The sequence below is a fragment of the Panthera uncia genome (assembly GCF_023721935.1).
Source record: "Panthera uncia isolate 11264 chromosome A1 unlocalized genomic scaffold, Puncia_PCG_1.0 HiC_scaffold_17, whole genome shotgun sequence".
In the NCBI taxonomy this organism is placed as follows: domain Eukaryota; kingdom Metazoa; phylum Chordata; class Mammalia; order Carnivora; family Felidae; genus Panthera; species Panthera uncia.
The window spans coordinates 91,003,345-91,019,203 of NW_026057577.1; the positions used below are offsets into that span (position 1 = coordinate 91,003,345).

The 15,859-nt window shown below is 38.1% G+C and overlaps 1 protein-coding gene across 4 annotated transcripts in view; it reads right to left on the reverse strand.

The window, feature by feature from the left end:
• The window catches only part of CREBRF (CREB3 regulatory factor), a 53,198-nt gene that overhangs the window by 10,123 nt on the left and 27,216 nt on the right, over positions 1-15,859 (reverse strand). For all 4 annotated transcript variants that reach the window (XM_049648666.1, XM_049648670.1, XM_049648669.1 and 1 more), the window contains 4 exons: positions 10,356-10,550; positions 8,357-8,546; positions 7,100-7,173; positions 683-805 (listed from right to left, as the gene is read on the reverse strand). In XM_049648666.1, the coding sequence (XP_049504623.1) occupies positions 683-805; positions 7,100-7,173; positions 8,357-8,546; positions 10,356-10,550 (582 nt within the window). The remainder of the gene's footprint in view (positions 1-682; positions 806-7,099; positions 7,174-8,356; positions 8,547-10,355; positions 10,551-15,859) is intronic.

Consider the following 15,859-nt stretch of genomic DNA (forward strand, 5'->3'; position numbering starts at 1 on the left):
ACTCTACATAATGACTACATAAGAACCAGTTTTTAAAAGACCGTCCTAGAATAAATATTGTTAAAGAACATATGAAACAGCTGAACCAATTTTATGATGCTTCAAGGTTCTCACAGATTGCACTATGCTGCAGTGTCCTGGGATGCTACTCCCAAGGTGATCTGCTCCTATGGCCCCTAAGCTCCAGCACCTCTAGAGTTCTCATGTCTGTATTATCTCCCTCTTTCCTCCATCAGGTATTCCTCTACTTGATTTCTGGATGCCTGCCTCTCTGTTCCTCCCCATGTTGTATAATCTGTCCAGGGAAAACCACACAACTAAGTTTATTAGAATCCCGTGAAATGTACTACTGAGTAAATGTACAGATAAGAACCTCCACCAAAGTACAAATTACAGGCTTGACAGCTCGGGGATCTTTCCTTTCCTCACAAAAGGTAAAGTTGCTAGAAGTTCATCTTTCCTAAGTGTTAAAATAGTTCAGTAATGAAGTATAAATAACAAATTGTGGTAACCAGCAATACATGTTTATGAATGCAAAATCTCAAAAGACAAAACAACTCGTAAAGAAAAGTAACTACAATAAAAGCATTTGGGGTTTTCCTTAAAAGAACTTAGTATCTCCTTAAATCATATATCTTATACTACATGTTACTGTTATTAATTTTTCCAATATTCTTCTTACCAAGAGTATCCTTAATGAGCATTTCAAGCTTCTGCCCCATGTTGGGTCCTCTCTCCTCTCTTGGATTCTGTACTCGATTTACAATCTCTTGCTTGATGGAGTTGATTACAAACAATAAATTATCTGTAAGACAGAACAAGACACTTGGAACACGTCACTGACATGGAAGAATTTGCTTTTTATTATGTAGTAACAGTTATTTGGTTAAAAAATGGAAAATGTGTAAGAAAATATTAAGTAGTAATGGTTATAAGCTTTCTTATCCAAAGGGACTAACTTCAAATGATATGCCATTTTCGATAACACACTGTAGACATGTATCAATGTCTACTATCCTATAAGCAATTTCCTTACTTGTCTTCATGGCTTTAAGACCTATGATAGTGCCTGTATATCAAATCATAGATGTTAATACATGTTTATTAAATAAATCAAATGAAGTCCTTCAAGTCCTCCAAAGACAAAACTTTAAAAACAAATATCCCCACCTTAAGAAGCTTTAAAAGAAAAAAGAAGGAAGGAAAGAAAGAAAGAAAGAAAGAAAGAGTTAACCAAAAGTAAATAGAAGGAGAGAAATCATAAAGGGCAGAAATCAATAAACAACACAAACATAACAAGAGAGAAAAGTAACAAAGCCCAAAATGGTTCCTTAAAAAGATCAACAAAATTGATATCCACTCCCACCCCCAACCAACCCCAGCTAAATAGATCAATCACCTATATGATTGATTGGAATGAAAAAGGGGTTCCACCTTTTGGATTGACATGGAATGAAAAAGGGATTCATTCACTTAAGAATCTAGAGCCATTGAAAGAATAATAAGAAAATACTATGCCAACAAATTCAATAATTTGGTAAAAAATGGTCACATTTCTTGAAAATGCAACTTAACAAAACTGACACAAGAAGAAATGAAAAATATGAACACCCTATTTGTAGTAAAAGTATTAATTTATCCAAAATCTATTCCCAAAAGAAAACCCAGAGGGTTTTAATGGAAAACTATATCAAATATACAACGAAGAAACAAAATTGATCTTATCAAACTTTTCAGAAAAGTGGAAGAAAGATCATGGCCTAATTCATTCTATAAAGACAAAATAGTCCAAATACCAAAACCTGACAAAGATATTACAAAAAAAATCACAGACCAATGTCCCTCTTGAATATAGACATCAAATTCTTAACAAAATGTTAGCAACAGAATCCAACTTAAAGTTTTGGAATACAATCTTATAGAATATTTGTAGTAGACTCTAATATACAAAGGGAAACTAAATCATAACCAAGTAGAGTTTATTCTAACAATGCAAGGTTGGTTTAATAATCAAAAATCAATTAATGTAATTCACCATATTAAGAGGTAAATATATGATATGTTACCAGAATAAAGGAGGACAACATGACTGTTCCAATAGATGCAAAAAAGAGCATATAACAATATTCAACACCATTCAAGATAAACGAAACTAGGAAAAGAAGAGAACTTACTTAAAGTGATACAGGGTATCACCTTACAAAAAAGCCTACCACCAACATCATACTTTAAGGTGAAAGGTTCCCTTCCCTGAGATTGCAAACAAGACAATCACCATGTCTATCCAATGTCTTAGATATTGCAATAAGGCAAGAAAATGAAAGGCATAAATATCAGAAAAGAAAAAAAGAAAAAATATCAGAAAAAAAAGAAAAAACAGCCTGGGTGGCTCAATCGGTTCAGCATCCAGCTCTTGGTTTTGGCTTAGGTCATGGTCTGACAGTTTGTGAGTTCAAGCCCTACATCAGGCTCACTACTCTCAGCATGGAGCCCACTTCAGATCCTCTGTCCCCCTCTCTCTCTGCCACTACCCTGCTTTCACTCTCTCTCTCAAAAATAAACATTAAAAAAAAACACACACACACAGGAAAGAAAAAATAAAGCCATCCCTATTTGCAGATGATGACTGCTTAAACAGAAAATCCCAGGGCATCTACATACCTACACTGGAACTAATAAATTTAGCAAGATGACAAGATACAAGAATAATATATAAAAATCCATTTTATATATTAGCAGCAAAGAGTTTTTTGTTTTTTTTTTTTAAGTTTATTTATTTTTGAGACAGAGACACAGCATGAACGGGGGAGGGGCAGAGAGAGGGAGACACAGAATCGGAAACAGGCTCCAGGCTCCGAGCCGTCAGCCCAGAGCCCGACGCGGGGCTCGAACTCACAGACCGCGAGATCGTGACCCGAGCTGAAGTCAGACGCTTAACCGACTGAGCCACCCAGGCGCCCCCAAAGAGTTTTAAAAGTAAAAATTCACGGGCACCTGGGTGGCTCAGTCAGTTAAGTGGCTGACTTCAGCTCAGGCCATGATCTCACGGAGAGCCTCGTGTTGGGCTCTGTGCTGACAGCTGGGAGCCTGGGGTCTGCTTTGGATTCTGTGTCTCCATCTGCCTCTGTCCCTCCCCCAATCACGCGCTCTCTCTCTCTCTCTCTCTCTCTCTCTCAAAAATAAACATTAAGGGGCGCCTGGGTGGCTCGGTCGGTTAAGCGTCCAACTTCGGCTCAGGTCATGATCTCACGGCCCCGTGAGTTCAAGCCCCGCGTCGGGCTCTGTGCTGACAGCTCAGAGCCTGCAGCCTGTTTCAGATTCTGTGTTTCCCTCTCTCTCTACCCCTCCCCTGTTCATGCTCTGTCTCTCTCTGGCTCAAAAACAAATAAACGTTGAAAAAAAAAATTTTTTTTTAAATAAATAAATAAACATTAAAAAAAAAAAAATAAGGGTGCCCAGGGGCACCTGGGTGGCTCAGTTGGTTACGCATCTGACTTTGGCTCAGGTCATAATCTCACGGTTTGTGGGTTCAAGCCCTGCGTCAGGCTCTGTGCTGACAGCTCAGAGCCTGGAGCCTGCTTCAGATTCTGTGTGTGTCTCTCTCTGTCCCTCCCCTGCTCATGCTCTGTCACTCTATCTCTCTCTCAAAAAAGAAATAAACATTAAAATTTTTTTTTAAAAATTAGGGGTGCCTGGGTGGCTCAGTTGGTTAAGTTAAGTGTCTGACTTTGGCTCAGGTCATGATCTTGTGGTTTGTGAGTTCAAGCCCCACAAAGGGTTCTGTGCTGACAGCTCAGATCCTGCAGCTTGCTTCAGATTTTGTCTCCCTCTCTCTCTGCCCCCCCCCCCGCTTGCACTCTCTCTCCCTCTCTCTCAAAAATAAAACATTAAAACAAAAAATTTAAGAAAATAGATTTCAAAAACGATTCCATTTACAGAGCACCAAAAAATATTAAATAGCCAGTAACAGAACAAAAGATGTTACGCATTCTACACTGAAAGCCATAAAACAAGGCACAAAGAAATTAAGGAAGACCTAATAAATGGAAAGAGATACCAAGTTCATGGATTAGAAGACTCCATTTTGTTAAGATGGTAGTTCTCTGCAAATTGATCTACAGATTGAAAGCAATCCCAATCAAAATTTCAGTAAGCTTTTTTGTAAAAAGAGATTCCAAAATGTATATGGTCACGTAAATGACACAGAATAGCCAACATAATTTTGAAAAAACAAAATTGTAGGATTAACAAGGACTTAAACTTACCCGACTTTAAGATTTACTATAAAATTACAGAAATCAAAATAGTTTGTATTCACATAAAGGTAGACAAATGATCAATGGAACAGAATACAGAGTCCAGAAGCAGACTCATACATATAGGGTCAACTGATCTGACAAAGATGAAAAAATAAGTGAATGGGAAAAGGAAAATCTTTTTAATGAATGGTGCTTGATCAACTGAATATTCATATGGATAAAAATGAACATCAATTCTCACTCCACACCATAAATAAAAATTAACCTAAAATGGACCATAAACCTAAATGTAGGACCTAAAACTATAGGAATGCTAGGAGAAAACATACAAGAAAATATTTGCATTTTGAAGTTGGCTAAATTTCTCAGAACACAAAAAATATAAAATATAAAAAGAAAAATTGGCAAATTGGGAGTCCATCAAAATTAAAATTTTTTGCTCTTTGTTAGCTCTTGGGGCTATCTCAGCTTTCCATGACTTGGTTCATTTTCCACTTGGGGATGTCTTAGGGATGTCCCTCTCAGTGTGGTCTTTTATATTTGGGTGCTTGATCTTTAGCAGAAATGATGAATTCATTAACTCCTGTGTTTAGATATTGTTAATCCTTTTCCCTCTAACTGCCAAGTAAATTCCATTTTAACATCTTAAGTGTATAAGTTGTTGAATCCTAAAATAAAGGGGCTAGGGAAGATGAAGGAAGGGTTCTGTGCTGTGCTTAATTCTATGTAGTACAAAACATACAATGCAGAATAACTAAGACCTTCAGAATACAGATAAATCAAAACAGATAAGGATAATGCAATATATCTTTCATAAAGTTTAATTTAAGGTTGGCAATCTATAGTTCCAAATCCCAAATTCTTTTTCAAATGTCACAGATTTTTGAATCACAAATTCCAGGAACTACTCAGCTAATAGGTGGGTGGTGAGTAATGAGTGTTCCACAAAACAGTTAACTGACTGACAAATATCTCAAGGAATCAAGGGCACCACTCTCTTGAGGGATGAACCAGAAACCCTAGGAAGAATTTTCAAACTACATGTGGCAGACTACATGAGAGAATCTCATGGGGTTCTGAAATGACTACTAATCCAATAGTTATGGCTGGCTGTTCTTTCCCAGAAACTGGAGAAGAGAAGGGAGGCAGAAGGGGAAGAGAAATAAATGAATGAGAAGATCCTCTTCCTCCATGCCGACTAACTGAGAAGAAAATGATAACCTTTAAAGACAGGCCTATTCCTACATGAAAACAGAGGCTTTATTAGTTTTGGAAATAAGAAAAATTTAAGGCAGCTATCAAAAATCAATGAGATAGAACACATCCAGAAACACTCCAACTGGCCCTTAGCAATTCCCCAGGTGTTCCCTAATCCAGAATATACTTACATTACAGACCCAAAGCATGTGTGTGGAGATGTAAATTAGCATATACACAAATGCACAAATCTACAGGCACACAGATACATAAACTTATAGTTAAATACATAAATTGAACAACACACAGATAGATGCCTACAAGTGCCCAAGGAAACACAGAGCCAGAAGGCTCCCAAATGGCCCATCATATCTCCCTGCAGTGTAAGTCATCTGGGTTCCAAAATGAAATATGAATGCCTATGGTATTGTAATAATTATGTGTATATGTACTCACAGAGCTCAAGGTCAGAATGCTTCAACAGCAAGAAAGACTAATAGGAAAATGAGTAGATTTCTTTTCTAACAAACCAACTATTGTTTTACCTAACTCATTTATCTGATGAGAGTTCCTGAGTGGCCATTAATAAATAAAACCATCAGCTCATTTCACAAGTTGTAAACTTCACAGTAGGAAATCCTCTTTCTGCCCTCACAAGTGGAAGCAAGATAATCAAGATAAAGGATTAAGAAAACTGCACAAAGTTTAGTGAGCACCTACGTGCCAGACATTGTGCTGACTTCAGAAAATCTCTGGAAACAAATAACAACTGGTCATTTTGCCACTGATCCACTTTCAGATACAACATAGCCCAAGAGCTGTCCGGTGAAGAACATAATTTTAGAGGCAAAAGAACATACAAACTCTTATGATACCCGCCTTAAGGAATAGTAACAGAGCAAGGAAGAAAGGAAGAATGGTTCTTATTACAGAAGATCAAGACCAGAGCTTTACAAACCTCTAGAGTGCTGAAAAAGGGTTCCAGGTGTTTTAAATAATAATCCTCTCAGTCCATAAGGGGCTTCCCCTCCCTTGAGCAGCCTACTCTGTTATATTCCAGGATGTCTTAGAGATGATAACTTTTTACATGTGCCATGTTCTAAAAGATGGGGGGGCACTGATCTAAGCCAACAGTTCCCAAATATGTGCTAAGATAGTTGCCTAGAGTAATCTGGAGTAGTGTTAAAAATATGGACTCCTGGGTTCTACTTGCACAGACTCCAATTCATTGGATCTGGGGAGAAGCCTAGGGATCTATATTTTAACATGTACCCAGATGATTTTTAAGGAGCCATCAAATTTGTAAAACACAGATCTCAATTATCCACTCAAATAGACATTAGTCAATAAAACTGGCTAACCCAGCAATACGATTGTAAAATGGAAGTAGGAGATTATTGTGGTCACAAGTATACAAGCTCTCTAGGGTAGAGAGGAAATTTGGCATGGGGAGCCACAGATACACTCACTAAAAGGAGAACATGAATGAATAAGAGTATGTAGCTTACTGAATGGATGAACAAAAAGGAGGCTGGCCTAAAACTTGGCAGAATACAGGGAAAGCAAATAACAAAACCGAAGAAAAAGAGAGTGGTTGGCAAAATAACAGGAGGTTAATTAAATTCTTAAAAGTTTAGGTTTACCATATTCTGTGTTGAGGCCCCATAATTTCACTTTATTAGCTTCATACTGGGCTTTTTTCTTTAACCGACAAGCCCTGTGAAAGGAAGGAGCAATTAGTTCACTTATTTTTTAAGTGAACATTCAGAATATACTTCTTTTTGCTGCTGTCAAACTATTTTCTAATAGCAACCGAGAATCACTGCCTATTGATGCTTATATCAAGGAACTCAGTTTCCAAAAAACACACAATACAGTCATTAATCCAAACTGATTTTTAAAAAATTTTACCACACATCCAAAAATAAAGCTATGATCAGTACACTAAAATAAACAAACAAAAACTGACAATACCAAAAGAATGTAAAGTGAGTGGAACCATCATATGTTGCTAATTGGGATGTAAACACTACTTACTGCTACTTTGAAAAACAGTTAAGTTTTGTAAAATTTACTTTATTACTTCAGAAATAGATAGTTTGGCAATGTCTTATGAAGTTGAACATGTAGAGAGAAATGCAAACTTATGTTCACACAAACACCTGTAAGTGAATGTTTATGGTGGTTTTATTCATTACTGGCAAGAAGCAGAAACAACCCAAATGCCCCTTCAATTAGGGAATGGATAAACTACAGTGTATCCCTACAGAGGAATACTACTCAGCAACATGGATGAATCTTGAATTCCTCATGCTAAATCAAAGAAGCCAGATTCAAAAGGCTACATATAATTCCATCTATGTGACATTCTAGAAAAGGCAAATCTGTGGGGACAGAAAACGGATTAGTGGTTGTGAGGAATTAGGGGTGGGAGAAGGAGTTCGCTTTACAATGAGGCATGAGGAAATTTTTTAAGGTGATGGAAAATATTCATTATCTTGATTGTGGTGGTGTTTATGTGATTGGGTATGTCTGTCAAACCCATAAAAAGTGTACATTAAAAGGGATATATTTTACCTCAAGTAAATTATATCCCAGTAAAAAATCTGACTTACCACAAAACAAAAATTAAAATTATGACAAAACTTTTCCTTGCTGTAATATAATGCACTTGACAGTCCTTTCACCTCTCCCCTTTAAAAGCATAATACCATCTCTTGGTACTATGAAGCATAAATGAAGTATGAATACCATCTTTTATTTTCAAAGGAAAAATTATAATACTCTTATTGTAGTATTTATAAAAACATATGTTGACGGTCATCCATAAAAGCTCACTTAGAATCTATAACCTCACCTCCTAGACTTTATTCACACAGGTGAACATGATTATCATTTACCTGGAAGCCAGCTTATTTTTTTCCTTCCTTGACCTTGGCCGGGCTGTTAAGGGAAGCTCACTGACTGGAGTCAGATCACTAATCACCTTATTCAGTTTCCGTAGTTCATTGCCTATCTGGAGTAGTTTTTTAGGGTTTGGAGTCAGGTCTTCTACATCAGTTCTCCGTGACTTTTTGACTGCATATTTTCCTATAGATGGTATAAAGAGATTTAAGTTAGATCACTGTATTTAACAAAAGACACATTCTGCAGCCATATTTTAAATCCACATTTCTCCCTCCACCTTTTTTCTTTTTTAGAAGTCTTGGCATGTTTCAGAAGTCTCAGCGTGTTAACAGCCTATGCTAAAGGGGCTAGCCTCCTCTCCTTCCCACCTTGTAACTGCAAGAAATGGGGGAAACATGGCACAGAGCCAGTCTTCGCCAAGTCCTTATGCACCTTAGAGTTTCTAGCCCTGGTGTGTCAGAATCTTAATTATATGCATGGTGGTAATAAGCATCTCAAACCTCAGGACTTGAGGGCAAGTTCACCAAGCCCAAGAATCAGGGCTAGGGTAGAATATACACCCAGAAAAGACTCTGGAGACTTTACTCAAACCAAGATATTTTGATGCTATGACTGAAAAATTCTCAGACATGTATACCTTGTTGCTGGACTCAAAAGGCCAGCAAATAAAGACCGCTTTTTTTGAAAGCTCTTCCTTGGTTAGTTCAATAAATAACATTACAGAAGACTCAGGGGTCTTGCCCTATCACTGCAGGCAAGAGTGATGGGGGGTGAACTACAATACACCAAAGAACTTTTCCTAGTACTCGGCACATGCTACCTAGAGCTACTTAGTGGACCTGTCTTTTCATTTCTGGTAGAAAACCGATCTGAAGCCCATATTCCCTGACAAACAGTAGAATACAGACTGAGTGCCAGTGGAAAGGGAAAATGAGGCACAGATACACTTTTGATATAATTCCTGTTGTCAAAATTGCTTAGCAACATAAATCTGTAGCATGAGAGATTACTAAAACTGTTTATTGAGAGCCAAACTTACTAGTGCCCTCCCCGTTTTCAGTACAGGTTTTAGATCATACAGAATAAAAGAAGAAATTCTACTTAACTACATCTTCCTTTGTTCACCATTGGAAATTTGGCTTGCCTATGATTATAAGTTTCTCCTGACTCCTACTATTCAACTCTCCTCTCTCCAGTGCTTTTCTCTACAATTATTCCCTTTCCTTTCTTTTCCCACCTTTCTTCCCACCTCCATTTTTTTTTTTTTTTTTAAAGTAGGCTCCACACCCAATGTGGGACTTAAACCCATGACTCTAACATCAAGAGTTGCATGCTCTACCAATTGAGCCAGTGAGGCGCCCCTTCCTATTACCATTTTGATTCCAATCTCCCTGTTTACATTTCAGCCTGGAGATTGGGCAAGAACAGAAGATAAAGATGCTGGGAGCCCAGCCCCTTTCTCCCCAACCCTTCTGGTTTATAGCAACTGTGGCAGGTCAGGAATCGGCAGTCTCCTGGCCATTTCCCGAGTAGGATAAATAGAACAGGAGATGACTAGAAGTTGTTTCTGCACAGGCCTTCCTCTGTGTAGGTGACAGCTCTCACAACTGGTAAAGGCTACTTGTGAGTGTCTCTGCAGTAATAAGTAAATATAGCAGCTCTCCTGTTCCCCTCTCCACTTTGCTAGGAATGGCTGAATACGCAGGTACACTTAGTAAGCATTATGGTTTATGGTCTCTATGTAAAGTGACACGAGGCGCACGTGGGTGGCTCAGAAGCATCCAGCTCTTGATTTCAGCTCAGGTTATGATCTCCTGGTTGTGAGATCAAGCCCCGCATTGGGCTCCACACTGAGCATGGAGCCTGCTTATAAGTCTTTCTATCCCTCTCTCTCTGCCCCTCCTCTGAGCGCTCTTTCTCTCAAAATACATAAATAAAGACATTAAAAAAAAATAAAGTGACACAAAATGTTTGGCTGTAATTCCGTCTTACCATGATGTAAGCCATTTTTCTGATACATATTACTTGGCAAGGTATCTCGGTTCCACTCAGATGGCCTGAGCATCCTTTCTTGCTGTGATGGTGTGAGCTGTTCACTATACTCCCAGAAGTACCTTCTTTTACCTCTCTTCCGAGAGGATATTGAAGTCATCTCCTTCAAGTCTTCCACAGAATCATTTTCATAACCTTAAAAAAAAAAAAATCCCCCCCACCCCCAATTTTTTAAGTTCCATAACTTTCAATATAGCAATAGGGGCAAATAAAAAGATCTATTTGTCACTTGATTCACTTCATCTGAAAACATCACTGGTGTGTCAAAGATAATAGACCATATAAAATAACTTAATATGGAAATCTCTAACTCATAAAATATTGAGATTAATAAACACAGATAACTATACTGTTCACTCGCCTTCTATTTCTCTTTGGTTCTTATAAGTTAGTATATGACATCTTTTGTATCTTCACATAGGCTCTGAGAGAATGATGAAATATAGCTACAGGAATGTCAAATGTACCATTAGATAATGGTACTAAGACATGACACTGTGATTTCTAATGTCTTTCTCCTAAAATTTATGCATCCAAAACATTCCCAGACAGACAGGTGTGCATTTCTATGATGGTCTCTTACTAGACACAATTTTGTAAGGCAGGAGTGGTTTTCTTCCTACCTCCGACCCTAACCGTTTTGTAAAAGTACAAAAATGAGAATTCTTGCATAGACTCTCAAATAAAAACATATATGCACAGTCTAATATTTTACTGGAAGAAATTTGCATTTACTTCACTTTTTAAGACGTTATTTTCCTTACTAATGGGGAGTTTCAGAACATACTTAACACTGAGCTGCGGGAACTGTTGGTCAGACCTCACGCAGAATGACCTACAAATCTAAAATACCTTCAGAGAATGTCCATCTCAGTGTATTCCACATCACTACTTCTAGATATGCAGGGGAGTGGAGATGGGCCCCACACAAGATGCATACAATCCTAACGTGGCCAGGAAAACTTGGGCACTTCTGGCCAAGCAAAATGACCACTCTCCCTCCTAAAATCATCACTCCTCTGGAACTGACACTGGAAAGTGATGACATTTGCACATTTTGGAAAAAAGTTAGAATTTGAGAATTTTACCAGGTTTCCTTCAGATTAAGAATTAATCAGAGGGGTGCATGGCTGGCTCAGTTGGTTAAGCATCCCACTCTTGATTTTGGCTCAGGTCATGATCTCGCAGTTTTTACGTTTGAGCCCCACATTGGGATTCGATCTTTCCCTCTCTCTCTGCCCCTGCCCCAATTGCTCTCTCTTGCTCTCAAAATAAATAAATAAAAGATTAATCAGAAATATGGTCCATTTATATGACATTTTAGAAAAGGCAAAACTAGAAAGTGGCTTCCAGGCGTTGGGGGTGGAGGGAGGGGCTGACTATAAGGAACACAAGGGAAATTTGGGGGGGTGGTCAAACTCTTCTATATCCTGATGGTTATACAACCACCAGTACATACGCTTGTCAAAACTCAAAGAAGTGTACACTTAAAGAAGGCTGAATTTTATGTGTGACAATACATAAAATAAACACTGCAATAAACATGACCTTTTAAAAAAGGATCAATTTGGAGACCAGAATGATTTCAGGGCAACAATCAAGAGAGGCTTCTGCAGCACTGCTAGCATTAACAGCATGAGAGTTGCACACGTGGTAGTTTAAAACAATATGGCAAGGGATGTGACAGTGAACTTCAGGTTCTTCTTAAGACATGATCCAGAAGTTGAGTCACACAATCATTCCTAGAAGTCTGATTTTTAAAAACTGTGTTAGATACATAAAGCAATGGCTTTGGTCTATTTATTTATGCCACCGTTACACTTCAAATTAAAGGATTTTATCTTGTTCCAGTTATCAACCTAGTTTTGGAAAAGGCGCAAGGGCAATATTGTGCCACCAGAAATGGTGTTTTCACCAAGAAAAGCTTACTGGCTCGAACAAACTACCAGCCCATAGGTATTAACCTAGTATGGCTGGGAACACCTCAACACAGGCAGGTGGACCAACAAAAACACTCCCAACTTCCTACCAATGTCAAGAACTAGTGTTCCACAAAAAACCGAAACAAACGAACAAACAAGCCAAAACAGAAACAGACTCACAGATACAAGAAACAAACCGTATACAAGATTACAAAGAGGGACGGGGATGGTGGGTGAAATATGTGAAGGGGATTATGATGTATATTTTTCCAGTTATAATAAGTCATGGGATATAAAGTACAGCTTAGGGAATAATCAATAATACTGTCATAACTGTATGTGACAGATGGTAACTAGACTTATTGTGGGGATCATTTTATGTGTATAAATGTTGAATCGCTATATTATACACCTGAAACTAACATTGTATATCAACCATACTTTCATTAAAAATAAATAAATAAAATAAAATAAAAAAAGTAAAAAAAAAACCCTTTGTATGGTGACAGACTTGACTTATGGAGATCTTTTTGTAATACATAAAAATAACGAATCACTACGATGCACACTTGAAACTAATAGGATATTGGATGTCAACTATACTTTAATAAAAAAATGAAAGAACTAGTGTTCCATATTGAAATCTACCCTAGTCCAAAGTAGAAAAGAAATTTTTTCCTATACAGCTTCCTCAGGCAACCCATCCCTCTGGCAATTTACCTGATATTCTCCCCTACTTAGCAGTTCTCTTCAGGTGGCCTGGATTTCTGGCAAAACACTGTCTATCTCATTTAATGTACCTACACATTTCACTTACAGATACTTGAGACTTCTAAGAGCCTGGTAAAAAAAAAAAAAAAGACATTTTTTAACCCTATTTACACAAAGAAACAGGCTCATGGAGGCTTTAAGTGACTTGGCAGCCCTGGAACTGGTGACCCAAGTCCCGTGACTCAAGGAGTCTAGCTCCTCTTGGTCTTCTCTCTTTTCCTATCTGTCTAGTTAAACGGTCTCAATGGATTTTTCTTCACATATATCCTGTGTTAAATTCAAAGAATGATGAAGATTTCCATTTCTTCGGTCCACTCAAATTAGTTACCAGTTTTATTTATTTATATACGGTCAGCCTTTTCCAAAAAAACACTGAAGGGCCATCAATAACGTATTGACCTAACGTATTAACATTTTCTAGTAACATACACCACAAATTCACCATAACACACACACACACACACACACACACACACACACACACAGTCATACATACACACAGTCATACATACACAATGGATTTCTTAAAGATGGCCACTTTGCAATACAGAGACCACCATGAGCAAGTCGAATGCAGAAAAATTATATTCCCAGATCATAGGTCTAGCATTTAAGGTAATTAAATATTTCTCAAAGTATGTTCTCAGAAACACTATTACCATAAGATAGGCCTTCATCCCCAAGTGAGTTCTGTGGTCAAATAAGTTTTAAGAAACCCTCATCCTGCATCTCTCTCTTGCCAAGTCACACTACACACAAGCGGATTAAAAGACTGAGAAATCGTAACAGTAAACAAACCCACTCAACTCTAAATTCCATGAAGATAAGAATCATGTCTCCCTTGTTCATCTCTAGATAGCCAATACCTAATACACACGGTGCCTGACACAAAAGTAGGCACTCAGAAATATTTTTCTTTTAACAAATCAAGTGTTTGTTTAATGCAACACTTCCATGAAGCCTTTTCCCTTTTCTTTTCATTTGCTGGATCACCATACTGATCTGACTCACTCCTTCCTGACATGATTATCAGATGGAAATCCAAAAGGCCACGTTTATTCTGTAAAATTCTAATCACACATCGTTGGTTAGTGCAGACTACCAGTAAAGTCAATCGTGAAAATGTTTAGGAGGGATTACAAAATAAACTTTCTTTCTGGGGGCCCAATTCTTATTATTACAACCATGTAATCCCAATGACCCCGAACAGTCACAGCCTGTCCACAGAATAGGCTCTATTAAAACTTGGGAGCAAGGCCAAAGTAGGGACTGGAACTCCATTTTACACCTTTCCTGGAGCTTTGTAGGCTCAGGCACTGTTGTAGCCAACTGCCAAGAAACAGCATCAAGTGAGCTAGTCATCACAAAAGGGCCTTTGTAACTGTCTGCTGCAAATTAAACCAATCGACCCACTCTAAAACTAGCACTCTGAAGAAACTACAACTATCCCCACTTTTCTGCTTCAAAGAATGTCTTCCTGCTTCTTACCAGTAACTCACTTTTGCATTCCTGAAGTCACTTGTTTAGCTCTTTCTTCCAAGAAAAAGGGAAATTTTCACTAGCAAATGTGAATAAAGCCCAAATAGTACCACAAAATTGTGTTGGTTATGTGGTTAAATCATGTCATTCATTACCATTTGTGAGAACTGTCCAAGTAATACTAACCAAAGAGGCTTTACTTCAAGTCAACTGGAAATGAGTGAATTAAATGCCATCCAAACATTTAGCATTGTTAAACAGAGCCAAGAGGACAGTTTTACCCTGCTGAGTGCCAGCCAAAGCATTTCTGTTTCAAAGTAGTGTTGGTTAACACCAGCAAGCTCACAAATCAGGATAATTCTAGAGGAGACAGGGCAAGAGAATGTGGCATGAGGGCAACACCAACTATAACACTGGTCCCCTCTCCCTACGAGAGTCAAAAGGCTGAGAAAATGGAAACGAGGGTCAACTCATCAAGTGATCTCTCTTCGCGGACCTACTCATCTCTCAACACATTTATCCAGGTAAAACCACATTAAAAGATAAAGGGTGAATTTAAAGTGGACTTGAAAGCCAAAGAAAAGCAAAACTACAACCAGAAGTGAGACAGACAGTACAGTCCTTGGTGATGGTGGGATTGACTGACTCCCTCTGATTTATATTTTCCTTTAAGTACCCACTGGCAAAGGCCTCTCCTTCCCCACGCTTTCCATTTCCCTTAGTTATTACTCATCTCTTTATCTCACTCTTCACCTACCCTCCTACCCTGATCCTAAGTATGGAACTCAAAGCAATAGGCCTGATCTATAGACCTTGATGACCACTCATAAACAGCACTCTGGTCTTCCCATGGGAGGGAGCTATATAACTTACCACTAGCTACAAAGACAACTTTCCCTGAAACATCTCAGAGCAAGATTTTTTTTTAAAAAAGATTAAAAACATTTTTTTTAAGTAATCTCTACACCCAACCTAGGGCTCAAACTCACAACCCCGAGATCAAGAGTCACAGGCTGTACCAACTGGCCAGCTAGGTGACCCTCAAAGCAGATTTCATTAATTTGTTGACAGGAAAGTTTTCCAGTTAAGTAGAAAAACAAGTGTTCTATCTAGACGACACAGAGTTCTAAAGCAAACCAGAAAAAGGCACAAGCCCTTTTCCTCCACGTTAAATTTAAAGGACCCTTTCCTTACTTGAAACTCCACCCAAGTCAAACAACTGGGTTGTATCAAACACACACATCTAAGCATTTGTTACGATAGAAAGATTTC